This window comes from Diabrotica undecimpunctata, chromosome 4 (genome assembly GCF_040954645.1).
Source record: "Diabrotica undecimpunctata isolate CICGRU chromosome 4, icDiaUnde3, whole genome shotgun sequence".
Classification (NCBI taxonomy): domain Eukaryota; kingdom Metazoa; phylum Arthropoda; class Insecta; order Coleoptera; family Chrysomelidae; genus Diabrotica; species Diabrotica undecimpunctata.
The window spans coordinates 76,916,623-76,943,419 of NC_092806.1; the positions used below are offsets into that span (position 1 = coordinate 76,916,623).

The 26,797-nt window shown below is 31.9% G+C and overlaps 1 protein-coding gene across 1 annotated transcript in view; it reads left to right on the forward strand.

The window, feature by feature from the left end:
- Positions 1 to 26,797, forward strand: part of LOC140439706 (beta-hexosaminidase subunit alpha-like) — a 60,815-nt gene that overhangs the window by 18,276 nt on the left and 15,742 nt on the right. Inside the window, exons 3-7 of the mRNA XM_072529796.1 lie at positions 5,159 to 5,274; positions 7,097 to 7,302; positions 13,968 to 14,080; positions 21,353 to 21,551; positions 25,593 to 25,809. Coding sequence (XP_072385897.1) covers positions 5,159 to 5,274; positions 7,097 to 7,302; positions 13,968 to 14,080; positions 21,353 to 21,551; positions 25,593 to 25,809 — 851 coding nt within the window. The remainder of the gene's footprint in view (positions 1 to 5,158; positions 5,275 to 7,096; positions 7,303 to 13,967; positions 14,081 to 21,352; positions 21,552 to 25,592; positions 25,810 to 26,797) is intronic.

The following is a 26,797-nucleotide window of genomic DNA, read 5'->3' on the forward strand; positions in this document are numbered from 1 at the left end:
ACCCATAATTCTGAGAGGTATTGAAAATTTATCAAATCCTGTATCCACGATATGTTGTGTATATCTAGATTTCAAAACCGATAAAGAAGGCCGTCCCTGGCGATGCAGTAGTAAACAATGTTTTTCTTTTCGGTCCTAAAGAATTTGCAATTTACGGTGGTATTTAAGAATAGTGTTTAGTTAAGTTATACTGTAATAATTAGCTGATAAATTGCAAGTCATCTATATATAATTATTTGGCCACAAATCAAATTATTTTCTATTTATAATTTAAATAACCTTAAAATTTCGTATCGATACGAGGTGTATTGAGGTGTGCATGCCTTTGTTATCAGCAACTGGACAGATGCAAAGCTTCGGGCCATATCGCTAGCCAGTGTCCGATGAATCCCAGTAATGCTCCAACTGTAAGCTCGCCTATAAATCTCTATAACCAAGAAACTACTGACATTTCTAGTTATATCCAAACTTTCAAACTTTCAATTAACCTCATTCGGCGACAACACTGTTTGCAGAAACTTTGAAAGCAATATCCTACAACCTATTAACTGCTCTTCCATTAGATAAAATTGCAGAAAACTCTTATAAAGTTGGTACATTACCACATTTTTATAAAACAACTATTTCAGCCAATCTTACAAATAAAACTTCAAGCTCGACTTCTGTCACTACTTATGAGTTTCCTCAAGTACTTTCAAATGTAATGAAGCCACAGAATTTAAGTAAAAACTCTGATAATTCTTCCGCTAACGCAAGTACCTCCATAAAATGCAGTTTTGGTGAATCATTTCTTTTTCTACAGATACAGCACTTTTATTTCAAAATCCATTCACAAATCCCAAATCTTCTAAATAAAACAAACCGCGCTTATCCAACAATCCATCTACACGGAAAACTCCTGGAAATTTTATTGATAATCATACACCACCTTCCTTTTTAAATTATCACCAACTGCCTTTAATGATTTAAAATGTCCAAGGCTCACTCGACACTATTAACGTCGTCGTGTTTGGAACACACTTTTCAATCAGAAAGTCGATTAGTAGGGGTAGTAAAGAGATCCCTTTCTGGGTAAGAAGTAAGAAAAGTTCCAATCAGAATCATTGGAATCATTAGAAAGAGGATACAAGGGAGGAAAATTTAAAATGGTTTTAATTTGCACTAAGAAAGTAGATAGTTCTTTAAAATGAAGACAAGTATTACCGAACAATTTGGTTAAATGAGATTTAGCACTGTTTACAGCTGCCTCCCAGAGACTACCCCAATGTCAAAATCTGTTAGAAATTAACTTCGAGGTAATTTTGGTGAAAGAAAGTGTAATAGTATTCCTACTATTATCACGAATAGTAAAAACACGTTTTTAATGAAATGAGATATTTAGATATGGACATATTGGAAATTTCAGATAAAAACGAAAGAAATTTTTTCCAACTTTCTAAGGTAGGAGTGTCGAAAAAGGGCGTGTTCCAGCATATTCAGGATTGCTATAGTGTTTTCATAATTTTTCCCTATATTAGATTGATCACACCCAGAGGGTCAAACACAGCAGAAATGAAAGAGAAGATACTGCGTTTAGTTAAAACAACAGATTCTTGAATATTAGCGGTACGAATGTGTAAGTGGTTAAACAGAGAATTCCATTTTAGTCCTAGTATTTTACCTGGGGGGTCATTTATATTCAAATAAATTTCGTAGAAGAAAAATTGAGATACTACAGATAAAAAATAATATAGTTCTGAAATAAAATATGGACAGAATTAAATTTTTCCTTCAAGAGAAAAACATTGGTGTGTCAGCAAAAAGACTGACCCAATTTTGTGGGTTTTTTTGCAAGAAATGGCTTATTGACCTGGTAACGGTCCGATGGTAAAATACGAGTGGTATTTTGGAATATTTGTTCTGCAAATTCTTCACTAAAACAATGATTTTTTGATAATGGAATAATTTCTAATTCCCAGAAAATCATCAAAGTCAGTCAAAGGTCAACTCATCTTCCCTTTGGAATTAAACATCAGAAGTTGTAAAAAAGAATGAGAAACAGTATTTTGGTTTGAGGAAAAGTTTAAGCGACTTCTACGTATCGAACCTAAAATCAAATAGCATAGATAATTTTTAACCAGCGAGGGGGAACTAGGTCCCATAATGATAACGTTAGACTTACTAAATTAAAATAAATATCAGCTCCAAGAAGCACATTTCATGATTCTAAGAGTTGAATTTTGTACCACGTTTTAGGAAAGTCATTTTGAACATTTTTTGTAACTTTGGGCCTATTTAAAATTTTATTAGTGGTCCTTTCTGTTATTGTTCTCGTTTAATGTTATTGTATTAGATACTTATTAAGAATGAATTAATAGGCGAGGCAATAAAGCAATAAATCCACCAAATTTTTGCAGTTGAATGGATCTCAATGAAACTTGTTGCATTTAATTCGTAAGAGCGTCAGAAAATTTAGTGAATAAAAATGATGATATGGACATAAAAATTTTAATATTAAACAAGGAAAATGTATTTGCCAAAATGCATTTTGAAGTGATAAAAAATGATAAATATGTAATTCGAAAACAATTGACGAAAATCAATTCAATACTACTAATTATGAGTTTTTGGGGTCACCGAACACAAATATCATAACAACAATGATCTATAAGTGTGCAAATTCGATACAAATTAGTGCAAACTCGTTACTCAGTGATTTTGTGTTGCTTAACACTAATATCATGTCGGCGATAGTATGCGAGGCACCTGGTGCACAGAACGGGCCTCGTTTTGTGAAAATCTTAGAGAAAATCAGTACAAATTCGTTACTCTAATATGTCGGCGACAGTGTGTAAGGCGCCTGGTGCCCAGGACGAGCCTCATCTACTAAAGTTTTATGGAAATTCAATACAAAATCAGTACAAACTTGTTAATCGGTGGTTTTTGGGTTCACTGAACACTATCATATTGGTAATGGTGCACAATGCACTTGGTGTCTAGGACGGCCGGGCCTCCTCTCCTTGAGTTTTGTGAAAATTCAATACAAAATCAGTGAAAACTCGTTACTTAGGGGTTTGAGGTCGCTGAACAATAATATTATGTCGGCGATAGTGTGCGAGGCACTTGGAACACAAGACGACCTCGGCTCCTGGAGTTTTGTACAAGTTAGATACAAAATCAGTGTAAATTCGTCAGTCGGGGATTTTGGGGTCGTTGAACACTAATATCATATCGGCGATGGTGTTCCAGGTACCTGCTGCACAGGACGGGCCTTGTCTACTGAAGTTTTGTAGAAATTCGGTACAAAATCAGTATAAACTCGTTTCTCGGTGGTTTTTGGATTCGCTGAATAGTTTTGCAAAAATTCGATACAAAATTAGTGGAAACCCGCTACTCAGCGTTTTGGGCTTGCTGAACACTAATTCCATATCGACAATGGTGTGCGAGGTATATGGTACCTAAGACGATTTCGGTTTCTGAAGTTTTGGGTAAATTAGATGCAAAATCAGTGTAAACTTGTTACACTAGGATTTTGGGTTCGCTGAACACTAATATCATGTCGGCGATGGTATCCGAGTGCTCCCCAAGATGAGCCACGTCCCTTGAGTTTGCATATGAAGTTTGCATATGAAGTTTGTATATGAAGTAAGTCCTTTGAGTGCATTGGAAATTGATTGTGTATCGAATTTCCGCAAAACTCTAGGAGGCAAGGCCGATCCTGTCCACCAGGTACTGCAGGGTTGCAGTAATTTTATATCGAATTTTCACAAAACTCCCTGAAACGAGACATAGGTACAACAGATGCATCGGACACCATCGTAATTTTCATTTCCACATTATCATTTTTTTTTTACAAAATTTCTTGACACTCTTAGGAATCGAATGCAATAAGTTTCATTAAAATCCATCCAACTGCAAAAACTTGGTTGGTGTTGGGCTTTTTACTGCTTCATTGCTTCGCTATAAAGACAAGAAAATATGCATTATGACGTTTTATTTTATTTTTTTATATAAAAACGGCACCATATATAAAAAAAACAACAAGAAACATTTTTCCCACAAATTAAACGAAGAATTTAAAAAGATTTCCAATTAGAAATATCTCAGTTTCGTACTATTTTATCTCGAAATTATATCTCGAAAAAGGAAGCTATTTTGGACATAATATGTTTTATACTAAACTATAATTATTTTTTTATGCAGAATCACTCGCTGGAATTGGTTGTATTTTTGAATGATAGTTTTTATTAGCCATGCTATTAACAAATGTCCATATTTTATTGAGCGGTGTATTGTTATTGATAGTATTTACAAAGTTGATCCATGATGTTTTTTTTTTTTTGGCCAACAGAAAAGTTTGTTTTTTATATCACTCTTGGTAACCCATGAGTACTTATTGTACCAATTATTCGAAAATAATCTATTACTTCCCTTACCCCTCACATTAATATTTATAAGCCGGGTCATTTTAGGTAAGGGACGCCCCTTATTTTTAATATCAATTTGTTCTTGGTATGGAATAGATGAAAACCCATTTTGCAAAATATAATTTACAATATCAGATTTATCAGTACTTAAAGTTGCTCCCATGCACATTTTTTATGTTGATTTATCTGAATTTGTTTACAGTTTAATTTTATAAAAGAAAAAACTTACAACAAATATATCAAAAAACCATTTAACTATTTATGGCAGCGATAACTTATTACAGTATTACTTTGAAAAATCAAAACAAATTAATACAAAACGAATTGATCGACACAATACCAGGAAAGCCAGAAATTTTGCCCTGACCGGTCGTCACAGATAATTTATTATGACGTGTCGTGATTTTGGCATAAGATGGATTTTTTGCTATATTCAGCTTCTTTACATGTAGTATTCTCAATCGCCATTTTTTTATATTAAATTGGTGTTGACAAGCTGGGCATTGTTTCATTAGAGACCTATGATCATTTGTATTACAGTGAAGACAATATTGAGACTACATCGGGAATTGTCTTCGTGATTGTTGCCACAATTTTTGCATAAGTTTGAAGTGGACTTACACTGCCTATTTAAACTTTCTTTAACTGCCTATGTATTCTCATAATAAATGTAATTATGTCGACCTATACGAATGTATTTTCCAATAAACTCAACCTTTTTGTGTATTTTTTTAAAATGTATTGTCTTTTAGATACAATTAGGGTGTCTGAACATGAAAAGCTGATTAACTCATCCTCAATTTGGGGAATTCTCAGAGGTCTAGAATCATTTTCGCAAATGGTATATATAGGCGATAAGGGATTGTCGGTAAGTTATTTCGTTTAAGTATTTAATTAAATAGTAATTATTTTTAATAAAATATATCTTTAATAATAAATTAATTTATAAATATTTATGTAAAACCTCTATGAATTACAAAATTGTTCCGAAGTTCCTTAATTTTACTTCTGTTGGAAATTCTGTTGTAGTTAAAAACAAGTTTGAATAAAAAAAAACGAATTAAATATTAATACAAACAGTCAATTTGTATATTTTCAAATGTCACTCAAAATCATTAAACCCTGTCTTATATTTCTTTGAGTAGAATTGGGAGCCGCATCCCCATTTTTTTCACAAATTTCAAAACTTCATAAGTTAACTATTAAGCAAAACTGACTATTAAAGAGCTTTTTTGTGAGACGCAATGCTGCCAATCTAAGTGCAGTCACTGGGGACCCCATTTGGTGCTGCATGACTTTTGCAGAATATTATTTTGGGTTCTAAGTTTTCTAAGATGTTCTTTAAAGCTTAGCGTTCTATCGAGTGTCACACCGTCGGTTTTGAGCGTGTCTTCAAAAAGGATTTTAAATTGTTAATAGTTGCCCAGTCTGTTGTTGAAAGCACGATACTTCCTTCTTGGCGACTTTGGGCTACAATCTCCAGTGGCGAAATTATCCTTTAGAGTTTACCAAGGTCGTTTTTTAACATTCGGTCAGTAGTCTCCAGTTATTGATAGTTCGTACCAAGCGGCCTTGCATATCCGAAATTCTTTGATGTGGTTTTGGACATATGTCTGCTATACAACGGCTTAAGATTATGGGGGCCAGCACTGATCCTTGCGGATTGCCATTGTTCAGTTTCATTCAAGATATACATATAAATATACCTCTTGCCTATTCTGAATATCTCGCACTATTAAGAGACAAAAATTTAAGGATTTGAACAGCCAAGTGCCATAAACGAAATATATCACGGTTACTATAAACAATTAAAATTGGATGAAACGAAAAATATTCAAGAATTAGATTCCGAATAAAAAATTGAGATATTTTCTACCAATATGTTTTGTTCGTATTGGTAGAATATTATTGTTATTGTAAAATTTATTATTACATAATACCATAAAAACTTATTTTCTCCCATTTACATTATCAATAACTTAAAAATAAAAAACGGGAAAGATAATTAACAGAGAGTTACAACCTTTTCCTACGAAGAGTCACTGTAAATCTCAAGGTGGTATTTCAATTAAACACAAGATTTTTAGTAGTTATTAAAATTACAAAATGCAATAATCGTTCATTATGTTCTCAATATTATATCGCATTGACATAAATGTGTCTAGTCCTTTCGCTAAAAAATTTTAAAAATACATGTTTTCGTTTTTTTACCTTTCCTGTAAAATCGCTAAAAATAAATGACAATCTTGTTTGATGGGGGTGTCGAAATTAAAATTAATAATTCTTATAACTTAAAAAAATCCATGACGATGTTTAAAAAAATTGGGAAGCAAATTTCTTATTTATAACGTCATTTTACATTTTTTTCCCTCGCGTAAATAGGTTCCTTATACTGCTGTCACTGTGATTTAAATGCAAAAAGTAATCACATTTTAAAATCATACTGGTATATCTGCATATTTCTCTGGATTTTGTCAATAACCTGGCTATTTGTTAGGAATACTTTAACGAGTAGATAATTTTATTAATGCAAATTATTTCTAGTGTGGCATAAACGGTAGTAAGCAATAAAAAATTAATTGTAAAAACTGGAACGCTCTAGTGAAAAATGCTTTTTTTGTGTTTAGACATGAGATTTGAAAAATGTCTATTTTGAGAAAGATAATTAAATAATTAAATTTATTTTTTAGCTGAGAATTAACAGAACTTTTGTGGAAGACATTCCTAGATTCTCTCATCGTGGACTTCTTTTAGATACATCACGGCACTTCCTCCCACTGGAAAGTATTTTGCTTACAATTACCGCAATGTCATACAACAAAATGAATGTGTTTCATTGGCATATAGTAGACGATCACAGCTTTCCTTACAGTAGTAAAAAATTTCCAGAACTAAGGTTGGTATAATATATATATATATATATATATATATATATATATATATATATATATATATATATATATTGAATAAATAATTTTAGGTTTTGACACTTCTAGTGCATCTATAAATGTTGAGCTTTATGTTTGTTTGATTCAATTGGTCTTATTATGGAATCATAGTTTTTATAAGTACTACATGTGGTATACATTGTATGAATGTATACCACATGTAGTACTTCTAGTATAATAACTTCTTCTTCTTCTTTCGTTTTATGGCCTCTACCTCTTAGGTACGTGGCCAGCTCATGTATATATTTTCATTTCAATTATAGAAGAGAATTCTCCTCACAGACATTCTGGAAATAACCATATTCCCTTTAACTATTTTGGACAATTTATAGTGGATATTCTAAAATAATTCTATATGTCATTAATGATATTATGAATATTAATCTTTTAGTTGAATTTACAATGTGGTTATTTGTTCCCCAACAGGTACTTAGTAATTTTTGGATTGCACTTTTTGCATCAGAGAATATTATTGCTTTTTTAATATTTTTTTCTAAGCAAACTCCTACTGCCTTATTAATGGCAAGAATTTCAGCAGTGCATATTTGTATGTGCTCATGTAGTCTAGATGCATAGTTATAATTTATTGATGGAATGTGAACTCCAAACCCTACTGTCCTTGAGTTGGGTTCAAATGACCCATCTGTAAATATCCAAGTGAATTCTTCATAGATGGTTGAGAATTCATTAAGAAATTGTTGATTACGATATGTTTCTCCTTTTTTGTTTTTGTTTTGTTTTGGAATATTGTTTTTATTCTTTTTATTTGATATTTTAGCTCAATCTGGTAACAGGACTTAATACTATCTTTAAATAATTGTTTAAGATCTTGATCAAATTTACTTTTAATGTAAAGAAGATATGGTGTCTCTTTTAATTCCCACATTCCTATCTGATTATTGATTTTGAACTCTAGCTCAGACAATATTTCATTCAATGGGTTTTCTATATCAGCTGAGATTTTAAGATAAAATTTAGCAGACAGGATTTTTCGTCTGATTTCTAATGATGTTTCTCCACTCTCAGCTAATAAGGCATTAATAGGAGTAGATCTCATACAACCTGTGATAATCCTCAAAGCTTTAAATTGGATTTTGTCTAATGTTACGAGGTTGGCTTTACTGCAGGGTTTTAGTACTGTACATGAGTAATCAAGGTGTGATCTTATAATACCTTTATAAATTAACAGAAGTGAAATAGGCTCTGCTCCTCAACATGTGCCACGTAATGCTCTCATTATATTCATTCCTTTTTGAGCTTTCGTTTCAATATTTTTAATGTTTTCTGTCCAGTTTAGAATTAAATAAAAATTTAATAGAGTTTTTGATAGGAATGGTCGGTCCATCTATTGTTAAAGGTATGTCATTTATTGTGCTTCTCATATTACTAAATATCATTGCTGATGTTTTGTCTATTGATAAAGGAAGCTTATTTTCAGCTAGCCAAATAATAATGTCTCTAAGGCAATTATTAGCAATTCTAATAAGATTATTTATGTTTTTACCAGTTATTACAAGAGCTAGGTCATCAGCGTATTGTATTAACTTGAATTCGCTTGGTATAATATCATGTAATGATTTAGTGTACACATTAAATAAAAGTGGGCTCAGAGGTGACTCTTGAGCCAAACCTTTATCTGTAATAAATATTTGTAATGTAATGAATGAAATATTTGGGTCCAAATATTTCATTCTTCTTATCTCTCACATAGATTATTCTATTATTCAAAAATTCAAATATTAAATTATTATATGCTCTAGGAATATTTAATTCGGTCATTTTTTATATAGCAGATATATATCTACATTATCATATGCAGCTTTTAGATCAAGAAAAACAGTTAATACCACCTTCTTATCAGTAAATGCATTAAGTACTATATGTGATAGTAGTATATGTGCATGATTGCAACCAAGTTCCTTGCGGAACCCTATTTGATACTGCGATAAAATGCTGTTGTGTTCTACAAACCATTCTATTCTATTCTTAATTATATTTTCCAGTACCTTACCTACACATGAAGTTAGGGTAATTGGTCTATAGCTCTCTGTATTATCTGAGCATTTAGTAGGTTTCAAAAAAGGTAATATTAATGTTTGTTTCCATTCAAAAGGAAATTTACAGAGGTTAAGCTGTTTAGAATATTTATACAAATTTCTTTATTGGGAGAAATTGTATTTCTATTGCCAAAAAATGTTTTAAATTTCTTAACTGTATTCCAGATTTTCCTAATTGGTGTATCTCGATTAAGGGTCCCACAAAATACTCTAAAACTCATCCTTTTCTTAATGTAAAGTTGCCTTTTCACAAAAGCCTTTACTTTATTACAATTTATGTAGTTTTCCAACGTCTGATTTTCAATGTAATTCTTAATTGATTTTTTTCTTTTTAATATCAATTGCTTACATTCATCGTCCCACCAGGGTACACTCTTACCGTTCGGCTTGTACATATGATATGAAATATTTTCTTGTGTGCTTGAGTTGATTATTTCATAACATTCATCATATCTTACATCATGTAGAACATGAATTTTCTTTTCAATAGTATCTGCATATCTAGACCATTTTGCTTTTTTAAAATTACGTTTTCTACATGGCGGTGGACTTGTAGATATCTGAATTTGATTGTATTCGCATACTGTTGGAAAATGATCACTACGTCCAGTGTCAGAATATACCCACCAATGACACTTGGTTGCAATATTTTGACTGACAATGGTTAGATCTACTGCTGATGGATTCTGACCAGGCAATACCATTCTAGTAGGGGTTCCATCATTTATTATTACTTATTGATCTTCCTCTAAGGATTCCTTTATTATCTTTCCATTATGATCACTAATAGCACAGCTCCATAATGGATCATGAGTATTTAGATCCCCCATAATTATAACGGGTGTACCAATATTTTGAACTATATTATTTCATAATGGTTTTGTGATCTTTTTACCAGATGGATTATAAATATTAATGACATTTAATTTAAATTTTGTCAGTCTTGTACCTATTATTTTAAGATTTCTCCACTACTACAGTCGGATATTCCTATACTATTAGGATCAAAGCAATTCTTAACTAAAATCATGATGCCACCATATCCATCATATCTATCACCTCTATATTAATAATAATTTTTTATTTTAAAGATAAAACTATTATCTGTCCAGGTTTCATTTAATAGAACTATATCTGGTTCGATATCATTAATAAATATATTTAAATTATCATAGTTTGCTTTAAGACTTCTGATGTTTCACTGCATGAGTGTGAAACATCCTTGTGCTTTGTTATATTGATTAACTTGAGTCATCCTGATGAATCAACATTTTCTGTTTTTAATTTTGTGATAAAATTAAGAACATGTTCTCTATCTGTTTTGTTTAATTTAGTAGCCATATTCATTATAACCTGGAGAGACTGAGAGTCATCCCTTCCATTAGGATTTAATAAAAATTCATTATGTTCTGAATTTCTTTTCTTTGCGCTCTGGTCTGGGGCTGGTCTTTTCTTTGCTTTGACTGCAGCACTATATGTATTTGTCTTTACTTGATTGGCTACATACGCTGTTCTGCGTGACTTTAGGGGTATGTCTGTATCTGAATTTTCCTTAGCTGGCAAGCTGGGAAAATCCAAAGGGTGCACATTGAATTTATTATTATTTTTAACCTTAGGTATCTTCTCTATTGCCTCAAAGAAAGATATATTTTCTAGAGACATCATCTCCCTTATTTTTTTTGTTTGGTATACTCTGGACATTGTCTACTTGTACTATTGTGATTGTCACTATGACAATGTACACATTTCATTATGCATCTTGGATTAAAATCGTGAATTTCCGCACAATTAATACATTTGTTATTTTTTGTTTTACATAAATTTTTTGTATGCCCATAATTCAAGCATTTGTAGCACTGAATCACTGGCATAATATAAGGCAGAGGCCTATGCACTTACTTTTATTTTAAATCTCTTCACATTTATAATTTTACAGTTTTAAGTATTTGGTTCTGAGCATTTTAGCAAGACATCATCACTAAATTTTTTGTAAATAAATTGGATTATTCCCTTGCATGTAACATTTTTGTTGGGTATAAATACATCATAACCTTTTTCTTTTAGCAAATTATTTTGAAAAAACATATTTGCTGCATTTCTATTTTTAAATACCACACTAAATCTATTTATCCTCTTCTTGTAAGTCTTAAAGATATCGTTTAGTTGTAAATCAAACATTTCTCTTGCAATTGCTAAATAATTATAATTTCCAACATTTAACTGATCCTTCCTGGCTTCCATATATATTTCGAATGGCCCCATATATGTCGTATCTATTTGGAACCTTTATCATATTTATTTTATTTAACTCTTTAATATCTTTCTCCACATCTTTCAGATATCTGGGGGCTTTATGAATTTAATTTGAATCAAAGGATGCTTGAAAGTTTAAAACAAAAGCATGCAGTCACCTAACCTATCAAATCAAAAATATTTATAAATTTTTCTTTAAATTTGGCTCTTATTTAACTTCCTTTTTTGTTTATACTCTCTATACTTTAAGTAAGAAACTTCAAGCTTCGGAAAACTATTATTTGGTTGGTAATTTCACAATATTTTCTCGGAGTCAACAATGTAGACTGTACTCTTCAAAGAAATTTTGACAACCAACCAATTTAAAATAACTAGATTAATCAATACTTGACATAAACTAGCTTTAACACCCTTGATCCAGTAATCTTATCTTCTTCTTCTTCCAGGACATGGTCCTATTTATTATACCATTTTAGCTCTTGTGATATTTATGTCCACCTGTCATACCACCTCTTTGGGAGTCTTCCTAGTGATCTTTTTGATTTGTGTTTATGTGTTTTTGCCCATTTCGTTTTTAATACTATCATTTCTGTAGTTCTTATCAATCTTTTTATTAGCGACGTTTGTGTCCACTGCGTAGTTAGTACTGGTCTTACACACTTTATATATCCGGATATTTCTCTCTACGCTCATATATCTGTTCCTCTGTATATCTTTCACGTGTTGTAACAAACTATATTCTAAAGCCTTGATTTATAATAAATATTGTAAAATCAGACTATATAGAAATTAGAGTCTTCTCTGATAGTGGATAGGAAGGCATAGGGCTTAAATTAGTCTGACCAAGGATTAGTTATTCTCAGTGAATTTTAGGAATAAGACTAATAATGGGCACCATGCAAGATATGTTCAGTTTTAAATAAATTCATACAATTAAAAACAAAACATTGTATTGTTAAAACAAAGTAGCAAAATCAATATGGTACACAATTAATTATAATTACTTATAAATGACAAGGTAGTTTTATACAAAGGGAAAAAATTTAAAATTAACCTTGAATTGATAAAGTTAGGTCCCGAAAAGCTCTAAAAGCTTCCTAAAAGCTCTTAAAGCTTTCTAAAAGCTCGTTACAATAGCTAAAAAACTGTAAAACAATTTTAGTATGATATAGAAATAAAAAAACTATGCAAACAGTAACTATTTAATTAAAATAGATAAGCAGAGAAGAGATAAAAATGTCTCTAAAAAAACAAAAAAGAGAACACAACCTGGTTTCATTCCACGTGAAACTCAATATGAATAATGTCACTAACCTGTAATTTCAAAAGTGACCACTTTCATATACATTAAAATTCTTAAAAATAAAAGAAAGAGCTGTAGTTAGAAGGCCTCATCACTGTGTACTATATTATTCCTTGCTTACAAATATGGACAAATTCTTTGACCATTTCCCATTAAGGCAAGTACATCAAAGTGAAAATATATGTTTAACTTATGGCTTTACCTGCAAATTTGCTTTGAGATTCATTTCTATATTTAAATAATTTAATAGGAACCTTATAGAATTTAGATAACAAAGAATCAGAAATATAATTATTAACTCTATTTAGCTGATTGACCAAAGTGTGGTCTGTATATCAGATGCCAACAAAAGACAAACCGCAATGGATTAGCAAAAATAAATTAAAAAAAAATATTGTGCACCAATTAGCGGTTAGTTGAATGTAAGTTAATAGGTATAATTTAGAATAATATAATTATTTGGAGTAAAAATCAAACTTTTCATACTTCCTTTGAACTTAATTCATATAAAGTTGGCAATAACAAATTTTATATATGTATAAACTTAAAAATCAAAATTTTTTTGTGAATTATGTTTAATTGCCACTATACCATATTACCATATTACCATAAATTGAACATAATATTAGTCGTATAAGAACCAAGCCACAGCATATATATATATATATATATATATATATATATATATATATATATATATATATATATATATATATATATATATATATTATATTATATATTTTATATATTATATATCCTATATATATATATATATATATATATATATAATAATTTTTTTAATTAATTTCTCTCGGTTAATCTGAGATTTTCTACGTATTTAAGATACACTTTTTGAACATCCTTCACGTAGATGTCCAAAACATGTATGGTCACGTTTAAATTCAGAAACCATTCTTTCTACTGTTCAAATTGGAGGTAACTTAATTTAATCTACCTAAGTCTATAAGTTTTTAATTTAATACTATCTTTTTTTTTTCAGTGAAAAAGGAGCATATACCCCTTATCAAGTATATTCATATGCAGATATACAGACAATAATAGAACATGCTAGATTAAAAGGTATTAGAGTCATTCCAGAATTTGATACTCCAGGTAAGAAAATATTTATATAAATTAGGTTTTTAAAACTAAAAACAAATATTATATTTTTCTTAGGCTATCTCTTTTTCTATCGTTGTCTAAAATCTCATATTCATCAGTTTCATGATCCAATGGCACTACAGCTCCTTAGAGCCCGAGACAAGTCCTTCCAATCATCTATGTCCTGAGTTGGGCGTCGTTATCCTCTTATGCACGTCGTCTGACATGCCCTAGATGTCTCAACTATTTTATTTTATCTATTTTTACGTCGGCCACAGACTTGAATGTCCATAGAGTTAGTTGACTTTGGCATTAACATGTTTTCGTTTTCATTTTCGTCATTCACAGCATTATAAATGGATAAGAGACTCTCATCGCTCCTAGTATGGCATCACTCTCAGTCAGGCGTTTCCTTCTTACGACAGTCTGACTCACACAGTCTAACTCATACAATCTACCTCACTTTTCGCCTCTTATCAAAACGTATGAATCATCAAAACCACCCACTCCAGACTGGTTGGCGCGTAGAGGACGCTCGACTGCAACACCGTGTAACTCCCTTCTCCTTTCAGATTTGAGTCCCTTAATATTAGGCATTACCCTCTCCAACGCAGTCGCACACCTCCAGCATGTGCTCCCTAACTTTGCATTCTGGTGCAACATTACTTCCACTTACTTTACTTACTTTATGTGTTTCTTGGGTGTTAGACATGCCCCGCACATTGTAGTTTCATACTTTGTCTGTTTCTTTGACCCTCCAGAAGGATAAATGGTTTTCTCTGCCGCGAGTTTCAGTCCGTGTTGTTTTATTCATTTCTTCATTTCCTATGAGTTGGTTCGAGCTGATCGCTTCAATGAAGCAGTGCGCCCTTACACCGCCAACGATATTTTCCCCTCGGGTTCGCCATCTCCCTTGGACATCGCCTGTAGCCCACTATGTTACCCATGAGCCATGCATCCCTTTGGCACGATGGTGTTACACCTTGAGGCTAGGGTGGCGGTATATTAGGATGATGTATAGCCGCCTGTCCTATGCATATCCGTTTGTTTTCAGTGAAGTCTATGTTTCACCTCTACTGGTTTTTATTTTCGTGAAGGTTTTCTCCTCTGGTATAGAGTTGGCTATCAGGACATGTATGATGGGTAGGGGTAAGTGTCGTATGATAGTTGGAAGTATTTACTATCACACAGGGACAAGTTAAGAACTGGGTTAAAGATCAGCGGACAGCTGCTCCAATTAGTCGCCTTTTACGATGAGCAGGAGAAACTGTGAATGTATTCTACTAGAACGGTCCGCCTCCACACGGGGTGGCTCACTTAAAGCTGGCAATAGGATAAGAGAGGGAGATTTCATGTCCTTTATTGTTCCACCTGATTGTGGATGAATTATTAAAAAAGTAAGAACAAAAAAATGATATCAAATTGGAGAAAAACAACTTTAAATAATCTGCTATGAAGACAACGTAATTATATTCTCTCGAACTAAAGATGATTTATAACGTATGTTGCATCAATTTAATTTAACGTGTTAATTTCCCCAAAAAAGACAAAAAAGCATGGTTATACCAGCAAATTTCCTAAGATGTGAATTGGATCTGAAAGGTCAGATAATAGAACAAGTGGTGGAGCTTAAATATCTAAGCTTCGCACTATTTAGCTGCCGAAAGCTCTAAACAGAAGTAAAAGATCAAATTAATAGAGCAAACGGAGCCTCAGGTTGCCTGAATAAAACAATATGGAGAAAAAAAATATCGGGAAAAAAAAGGAAGGCAGAATTTACAGTCATCAGACCAATAATGACACATACAGCAGACATAAAACCGGGCAAAAAGAGGACAAAAATAATGTTAAAAACAAAAACTCTTAGAAAAATTATGGTTAGACACTATGGGACAGTTTTATTAGTACAGATATATCGCACACAGAGAACAACACTGAATTATAATAGCCAAGTTAAAAAAATGCCGCATATACCACAAATACCGGTGTATTTATATCTAATAACATATCCAACAGGTGGCACACTAAGTCTCTATTCTTGGTGACGGCACGAATAGGCTGATACCACGTATAGACAATTATTGCGAGTTGCAGCTTGTTAGACCTAGAGACCGGACGTACAGCGATTATGCAACAGTGAATTTTTTTCAGTTAATATAGTGTTGTTGAATAAAAAACAAACAGTTTGTTGAATTATTTAGTAATAATTCTGTATTGGTGACTGTGTTAAAACGCTTGTTTGATACTATTTTGAAATAGTGCTCTATTGTTGGCAAAGGTAAGATTTTTTTTGTATTATTTTAAAATAATTCAGTATTGTTCTCGAAAAGTAAACATAATTGAAATAATGCACTATTAATGGTAAATTTTAATAACATCCTAATTACAATCAAAAATTATAATAAATTATATCTTTATACACTGTATAGTTACTTATTCTGTAAAATAAGGGAAATATTGTCTGAATTAGTATTAATTTCTATTAACATTCAGATAAATTATTATTTTTTGAGATAATGCACTATTGTTCAATAAATTAAATTAATAATTGTTATTTTGCAGATGATGAGAGGCCGTGGTCTTCTACTGCTGGAAAAGGCCAGAGAAGCAAAAATAAAAGATAGTAAACCTTCTGTTCAACAAAACAGCGTTCAAGGGGATACCGGGAACTTTTACGTTGAAGCGTCAACCGACAAGACAACAACAGAAGCCGTATTCTCTCATGGATCATCAGACAAAGAGGTAGGCTATTCTTATTTACCACAAACTAGCGATGAAGAAGAGTTTATAGATGATTCGGATGCAGATCCCACTTTTGTTGTGCCCAAGCATATTTCTCGACTCCTTGTAATCCCTAGAAGATCACCTTCTTCTTCGAGTTCGTCGTCAGACTCCAGCTCATCTTCGTCGAGTTCAAGTAGCTTAAGTAGTTCATCCGATAATACATCTGCTAGACCAGGTCCTTCTTCAGCAAACAGTTAAGATAATTTCCATTTTACTCACGCAGCCATACCTTCAACATCTGCTAGTGAGACTGCTCCACCAATTAGCGAACCCAAATTATGAAGAGAAATAAAAATTCCTTTTGGCTGGATGTCCAAGATTGCCAAAACATTGCGGAATACAGGTAATGCGTATGTTTCGTTAACAAATCCTACAAAAATGATCGCTGAGCGTCAAATACGTCCACTTTGCGGCGACAAGTGTAAGTTAAATTGCAAAACGAAAATAGACGAAACGTTAAGACAGAGTATTTTCAAACAGATTTGGCGCTAGGCAATTTAGAGAGGCAAAGAGAATACATAGTTAGACATACAGAAGACATTAAACCAAATTATAGATACATAACTTCTCAAAAATTAAGGGCTTTGAATTCAGCTTACTATTTTAAAATAAATAACGTTAAAGTTAGAGTATGTAAAGAGTTTTTTAAAACAACGCTGTGCATTTGTGATAGATATATTAAAACAGCCCTTTCAAAGAAAACACGTGATGGTTTTATGGAACCTGATGCACGTGGAAAGCATGGTAATCAGCGCAAAATTGTCACTGAAATTAAAAATAGTCTGATTAATTTTATAAATTCGATTCCTATAATAGAGCCCCACTATTTAAGAGTCCAAACAACTAGGGAATACATCTCAAGTGATAATTGTTTGGTAGATTTGTATCAAGATTACAAAACCATACGAGAGGAAAATAGTTTAACCCTTACTTCAGCTTCAACTTTGAGTAGAAATTGCAATGAGGAGTTTAATATTTTCTTTCACATCCCCAAGAAAGATTAGTGCGACCTATGCGAAAGCTATAGAAATGACAATGATGAGGGTACGGCAAAACTGTGGGACAGTTATAATAGCCATCTCAAAGAAAAAGAATTGTCCAGATTAGAAAAAGAAGCTGACAAAAACAGAAATGACCTCATCGTAGCTGTATACGACCTGTAGGCAGTCATGCAGGTTCCCAAAGGCCAAGTTTGTCTTTTCATTTATAAATCTAGGATTAACTGTCTTAACTTTACAGTAAGTGATTTAAACGTAAAGAATTTTGTATGTTATTTTTGGGATGAGACCGAAGCCAAGCGTGGTGCCACTGAGGTAGGTAGTTGCGTTCTTATTTACATTCAAATGGTACTTGAAAAGAGTGTTTTTAATACTGACGTAGATATTGTATTTAACAGTGATAATTGCTCTATGCAACAAAAAAATAAAAACTTATTATCTGTCTATGCTTATGCAGTCCATAATCTGAGAGTTAAATCTATAACCCATAAATTTTTGATCCGTGGACACTCACAAAATGAAGGGGATAATATTCACATTGTCATAGAAAAACAGATAAAAAGATATTTAGGGTCTGACCCTATTTATTGCCCACAGCAATATGCTACATTAATTCGCACTGCCAAAAAAACAGGAATGCCTTATCTGGTAAAAGAGTTAACATTCGAAGATTTTTACGAGCTTAAAGTTCTTCAAGAATCTTGGAGCAATAATTTCAATACAGATGAGGGTAATAATCAAGTCAAATGGCATGACGTTAAACATACGCGTTGAAAAGCAACACCCTCTAGCTTTCTTCTACAAAACATCGGATGAATATACCGACTTTAATAAAGTCTGTGTACGAAATCGTTAAAGGCGGTTCAAAGACCAAGATTTTTCTCCAATGTTGTTTACAGCATATCCTCAAAAGTCGTCTTTAGGCGAAAATAAAAAAAAAAGATATTAAAGAGCTAATTGAAAAAAAATATAATAATCGCTACTTATGTTAACTCCTTTTATAAGACTGCAATAGAATAGTTTATACCAGCTAAAAACCGAGACTCAAGTTCCTATGGCGTTAGTTGTACCTCTAAGAAGCTTTTTTCATTTTTATAGTTATTTTTATAAAAACAATATTGTTTACTTTTAGATAGTGAATATACCAGTAGTTTAAAAAAATATTGTTTACTTTTAGCTAGTGAATATACCAGTAGTTTAATCAAATTTGTGATGTTGATACATAAATGATTCTAAGAAGACTTTAATAAGACTGATTAAATTTACTTAATTAATAATTACTGGTAAATAATAATAATACCTAATTATATATTTTGCAATAGATAATAGATAATAGTTTTTATGTTGGTTAAAACTGAAAAAAATGACTTGTGTGTTTCTTATTTTATTGTTTGGTCTTACATTTTTTGTTTATTTAATGTAACCCTATGGAAAAAATATGTTGTTATTTTAGTATGTTTTGGTGTTTTATTTTACTGTAAATATGTAAGAAATAAACGAATACGTCGTTATTGTAAATTAAATCCTTATCAACCAACAGTAAAACAACAGTGCATTATTTTAAAATCAATCAGTAATAGGCACGCAACTCGAAATAATTATTTTTTATTTAGTGAAGTCATTCCGTAATAGTGAATTAACTCAAAAAAGTTTTAATTTTTTTTATTTATTTATTTTTACCTACCTAACTATAGTATAATATATACGCAATGCATTCTTCTCATGAAATGTTTGGAACCTTTCCAATTACTCTGATATAACATGACATACCCGTTTTTTGTCAATTCTGAAAAATGAGCTATTTGGATTAGTGCAGTGTTGTTCTAGGCGTGCGATATGACGTTAATGTAAGGTTGAGAATATCAAGTACTAAGTAAGAAATAGAAACGACAACTTAATGGAGGCACATTACATTTTACATTACGGTTTCGTTCAAATACTGTTTATGATTTAGAAATATTTCATTATGACTTTCGACATGTGACTTGGATCCAAAGCTATTTACATTCATATGTAAAATAAGTTAATATGACAAACATGAAGAACGTCCTAAAAGAGCGTGAACAAACTTATGGTTGCTAAATACAAATATAAACACTTTATACTGTAATTTAGAAATATCTTAAACACTAAGAGTTCAAAAGCTTTTCAAAGGTACTATGATTTATTAAAAGAGAAAGAAATGCAATAGCACAAACAAAATTCTAAAACTAAAATACTACAAGCTATCTGATACTTTTATAAGAAAAGAAAAAACATATTTTTCAATGTTCAAATGTCCGATTAATAAAAATTATCGTATTTCGTTGTCACTTACTCTATCAAAATAATTAATGTGGCTTACCTAGAATTGTTCCTAGATGTCTGACATTCGCCTCTTTGACCACTAGACGTGTCGCAATACCTAGGAAGGATATTTAATATTTAATAAATGCCATTATCATATTTTCCTCTTAACATAATTACTAGATCATCTGCTTGGGCTTGTACTTCTAGCCCGTATACGTTAAGGAGCGAGATCAAGTAATTTACCAGAAGTGACAACAAGAGGGGAAAAGCAACTTAGCTTTTTTAGCTAAAATCTCCTCTTCTTGCAGTTATATAGTTCTGTCAGAATACGCTTATTGTCCAGCATTGCTTTATGCAATCTCTTCATTATAAATGGTGTGACTGATTTTCTGAACTAAGTACTTCGTCCAGTGCTGTTTTTTGATTTTCCTTCTTAATTTGCATGTTGGTTCCCATTGAGAGGAGGATCGCTCAATAGCACTCCTAAATATGTCTATCAAGATTTTTTTCTACTGTCTTCAATAGAAATGATGTAAGATTGATCGGCCTGTATGATTTAGGTAAGATGTTATCTTATCGCCCTATTTTGTGTATGTACACTACCCTTAAAATTATCCAAATTATTGTTATATAACCCAGTGCTATGCCAGTCCTAAAGATCTTTGTTAGGATGGGTAATAAGATGTCCAATCCTTTTTGTAGTATAGCTGGAAGTATTGCATCCTCACCTGGAGATTTACATAGAGCAATGTGGTTTATAGCCTATTTAACAATCTTCGGTTTGATGTTTATTGCAGAGAATTCAGTCTAGTTGCCTAAGACGTTTGGCTTGTGAGTATAGTTACTAATTGACTATCGGTGATATAAGCCTGCTAAGAATTGATGAGAAACTGAAATTATTAAAAATATTATGTGTTTAATGTATAGTATTAACAATTACTTATATTACCCTACCGACGGCTTTACGTGTTCTTCGAAGCACGATGGCAGTTCAGTTAAATTAAAAATTTGAAAAATTTCTTGTGTATGTGCCGGGATCGTACCCGAGCTGTTTCCACCATACATACAATAACCCGTTGATATGGCTACTGCCACCAAAGCCCGTAGGCACACGCAATAACAAAAATAAAATGTTAAATAGTAATAACTTTGAAAGCCCAGAAGTGTTTAGTGTTAGATTCAAGGAAAAATATATAGTAGTTTATTATTGTAGGACATACAAGATCTTGGGGCGTAGCTCATCCCGAAATATTAACTGCGTGTGGAGGAGAACTTACAGGAAACTATGGGCCCATCGATCCGACTACGGATACGACTTATGAATTTCTTTACGATCTATTTACAGAAATTCATGAAACTTTTGCTGACAGATATATTCATATTGGTGGTGACGAAGTAGGATTTGAATGTTGGTACGTACTATTATCAAGTTTTATATATATAAATATATACAGGGTGCGCCAAACCTCTGGTTTTCTTTTGCTATGGCTAAACTAAGGAGTATCTACCAACAATGTTTAAAACAAAAATTATGTGTATTTAATAGGCCTATAATTTAAAATTATTCTCGATTACACAGTCGTAACAACGGAATGAACCAAAGTTGCGTGTTTTTTTTAATCGAACATCCTGTATATTAAAGCATTTTTGATTTATTTTTAATATGAAGTATTTGTATAAGGTTTTATAAGTCTTAAAGTCTTAAGTTGATACTTTCCGAAATATTTATACTTTTATTAAGAAAAATGGTAATATTTAAAGAGCTGTGGATTAGGTTTCCAAGATAATAAAAATGTTAATGATATGTCAAAGTTTTTCTAGTGTGCTGTAATTTTTATATAATTTATTATATTTTACATCTAGCTATACAATATACAGTGTAATCACTATATTTAAATATAAAATTTTCTCATTTTTTAAACGGAACACCCTGTATATTGGTATTTAATTTTGTAGAGAATATTACAGACTTTTTTCTGATACCTGGTTGTATATACCCATCATGTTTTGTTTTGTAAATATTTTGAGAAGAACTATAGATTTCTTGAACTATAGAGGTTCTCGTAGATTTTTTATTAATAAATTTTGTATGCCTACTGATATCTAACAAACAAAAATTATAATCTAATTTTATAAACATAAATCAAAATGTCAAAGATTAAATAAAACGTATGCTATAACATTATAGTAAAAATAGTAACTTATAGTAATAATTACTTGAATTTTATAGCTCATCGTGGTCCAAAATAATATTTAGCTAATAATATGTTTCCCATTATGTACCCAGTTATATGCGATTAATAAAGAACTATCCAATATTTTTCATTTCAGATCTAATGATTGTAAAGCCATTGTGTATACAAATTATTCTGTCTTGTGGGTTTATCGTTGTATACTATATTCTTGATGTACCCTAAAAAAATGGTCCAGTGGAGTAAGTAGTGGATATATTAGGGGCCATTCCATAGTACCATATCCTATCCAACTGTGGCTGTAGTTATTATTTAGCACATGCCCAACATTTATTGTATCATGGGTCTTGCCTTATGTTTTTGCGGGTTTTTTAATAAAAAATTCTATGCAAAAATAAAAATTATACTTTGATTTTAGAAACAGTGCCTACGCTTATTTTGGGCACTCACACAATCTCATACTAGCTTAGTATTAATCTCTACAGAACTAAGTGTCATAAGCGCTGCTTGGCTATCTGTGAAGATGACAATTGAACGATGAGTTCTTTTCTGCCTTTCTATTACTTCCATGTAGTAATGGATTGCCATTATTTCCACCTGTAAAATTGTAACATCCTTTGATAGACTTACCTGGAAATGTATCCCTTGCTTTGTCCCTAATATATCGGCTCCGACACCCTCCGAAGCCGTTAGTGTACCAGGTAGCTTCACTTGTATGGGTACACCTTTCTTATAGTCTTCTCTGCCTGGTATATTAATTTTGAATTTATTGTCAAAGCTATACCTCGTATCTGTTGGATCGATGGGTTGACCCATAATAATATCTGCTTTGAACTCCTCGATTAGCTTTCTATGCACAGCACTATGTGTCTGGTTCATGTGTTGCTGACTATGTATTAATCTGTGCATCACAGATCTATCTTAGCTTTGTATCATAAGTTATCATTAATAATAATAATAACCATAGTTATAGTGTATAACCATAGATAGTATCATTTTGTGGTTGAGTCCCCAATTCGTACCGCATATTCTTTTACATCTACTAAATGACAAAGTAGCTGTGGTTTCAGTTTAACATGTGGTTTTCAGTGTGTGAGTATTCCATGTAAGCCTATGATCAAAATATACCGCTAGGTGTTTTGTTTCTTTAGCAAATTTAATTTCTATTCCTCCCAGCAAACCTTCCAGGTGGTTTTAGGCCTTGTAATACTTTCTTTTGATTACCAATCTCTCTTGTTTGCACCGGTTATCAACTCATATTTAGGATTGCTAGATACAACCTAGGCAAATTTGCCCCTGGCAACGATTGCAATATCGTCAGCGTATCCTACACAATAAAAGTCTTTTGTGGATAGATTTTTGAGAAGATCACCTACCAAGGTTACCCAAAGTAGAGGTAACAGAATTCCTTCTTGTGGACAGCCTCCACCTGTTCTTGTTTTGATAGTTGCTTTACCCAGAGTCGGTATTACTATTCTATTCTTCAAGGAAACCCTTATCTGCATATTATCGTAGGTGTGCCTCGTCTACTCATTCTTTAACCAAAGAGTTGATGGTAGCATTATTAGATGCCCCTTTAATATCTAAAAAAGCGGCCATTGCTATATATTTGTCCTCATATACTTTCAGATAAGGTTAGGATACTTTCCAGGTTAGTATGCATAATGACGATTACTTAGAGGAATTTTATTTTAGCACTTCGTCTCTTATGTACCTATCAGAAAGCCTTACCAGCGTTTTTAATAGAAAAGACGCTATTGGTCTATATGGCTTTGGGTTGGATCTGAGACTTTACCTACCTTAGGCAAGTATATAACTTTATCCTTTTGCCATATATCCGGTACCACCCACCAAGCTGAACCACCTCTTATCTTATATGTAAAAGTATCTGATATTTGCCATCTGTTTCAGAAAACTGAAATTGATTTAAAGCTCATCTAATTATCTTGGTGTTGTGATTGCTGTGGCTATTTCCCAATCTATGGAACTTGGCCTAGTCGGCCTTTGGTCTATGTTGATTTGCCTACCTGCATTATTCAGAATAGTTGAGGCCGAAAAGTGCATGTTTGTGAGTTCACTTAGACTTTTCTCTTCGGTCTCCATAAATTCTCCATTAGCTTTATTTAGGAAACCTACTTATATAATGATAGCACCATCCTTTGAGAATATTTTATGCATTTGATAGCAAGCCGGGATATATGTAACCCAATCGCAAAATCCTCTCCATGAATTCCTTTTTGCTTTCCGAATTTGGAACATTTACAAACACTGAATTTACAATTGCAGGGAAAAGATAAAATAATATCTGACCTCCACAGTGTGTGTTAAGTTTTCAGACTTGATTACAACTTTTTCAAAAGGACATTAAAAATAAAATATTTTGGCATTTTCCTGTAATTAAAAAAATTAGTTCCCATATTAAACAAGCAAACCTCAACGAGTATATAAAAAAGCTAGAAGAAATATTGACTGAATTCCCAAATAGATTTCAAGACTTAAAATTATTTCAATCGTCTCTTAATTTTTTTCTGAATCTATTTGAAATTAACATAACTCAAGGTGATTTTACCATTTCCAATACAATTATGACACAAAAAACATTTGAAGAATAAAGCACAGTCGTGTAAAATAGTATCTTAAGATTCTCATATTATGTATTTAGTGTCGTATTTTATTACGCACAAAATAGGAATATAATCTATATACAATAAATTTATATTTAGGACTAAAACGGTAAAATAAGATAACCACCAAATTGCTTTGTTAGTCGATATTATCTGCTGAGGAATTAATTCATTAGTTTTTTAAGACATTTCGAACTGCTCTTAAATTAATTCCTACTGTCTTTACTATTTTCCTAATGAAAAATATTCATTAATTTTAATATTGGCATAAATTGGAATAGTCTGTTCTGTTCTCAGGTACACCTCTTAAGGACCTATCGTCTAAGTAACTTTTAGAGTTAGGACCCAATACCACCAAATTTTTCTTATGGTGACCAATGTTCTTATGAGAATAATAAGTTTTGTTGATAATAAACTCTTTTTCGTATACAGATAATAACATATTTACTTAAGAATATTACAAACTGAGTAGAAAAATAGACAAGGCTACTCCTAGACATACAGTTGCACTCTTGCCAGTTTAAAATACTATCTGTCTATGTCCAGTTTGAAAGCCATTAATACTATTATTTCTCGTGAGAATAAATCGGTTTTCTAGCATAACAAAGAATACGTACAGATAATTTTATATTTTTAGGGGAAATACTTCCAAAATTGTTGACTTCATGAAAGAAAAAGGTATAACAAATTTTGAAGATTTGGAAAGTTTTTACATTAAAAAAGTCATTGATATGATAGACAGTTTACAATATCAATCTATTGTATGGGAAGAAGTATTTACAAATGGCGTTGAACTCCCTAAGAACACAGTTATTCAAGTATGGAAAGATTTCTGGAACGTAACATTGCTGAATGTAAGTATAACAATTACTCATAGTTATATTAAATAAACATTTATAATAAATATACAATTGGGTATCGAAGAACTCTACAGCACTATCTGTGCGAACCAACTCATTTTAAACGAGTTGTTTTTTTACTTTTTACTTTAAGAAAGACTTGGAAGGAAACCTGAAAATCTGGAAGCAAATCAATGAGAGAATTTTTAACAGTATCTATTAAGTAGAAAGGGTACGATCTCGAGATCATTGGAATATATTCACCATCAGATAGTGCATCAAAAACAGAGAAACAAATATTCTACGAAACATCAGAATATATTGAAAATATAAATGGCCACAAAGAAATTGTGCTGTTGGGAGATTTTATTACTTAGACAGGCAAAAAATAAATGACAAAGTCATAGGAAAATATAGGGACGCTAAAACAAATGAAAATAACAAATATTAGCTACCTAATAGAAATTTCGAAGAAATTTCCCCTGATTTCTGATAGCTGAGGTAATGATAAATTGAAAGTAGTCACATAGTCAGTATCAAATTGTATGCCAGCTTAGCTGGTCGCGTCTTGGTTAGAGTTAACAACTCTCGCATATTTGTCAGTATCACATTGTATCCCAGCTTAGCTGGTTGCGTCTTGGTTAGAGTTTTTAACTCTCACGTATTAGTCAATGTTAGGTTAGTTTCACTAGTATGTTTCACAAATACCCATTATTAATCTAACTGACCCATATTGAAAGCTTTTTGAATACTAATTCAGATGATTTAAATAATAAACAGCTAATACAATTAAAATATGATCGTTTATTTGGAACTTGTAAAAAATTACAAGATTTATTAGATCAAGCGAAGGAGTTAAGTGTTGTTGGTACAACGACTAATGCTACTGAATCATCACAAAGAGAACTTGTATCATCAGCAATGGAAACTATCGGCAGTTTTAAGATTGTTTTGGCTAAATTATTAAATTTATTGGATCACACTGATGATTCACGAGTTTCAA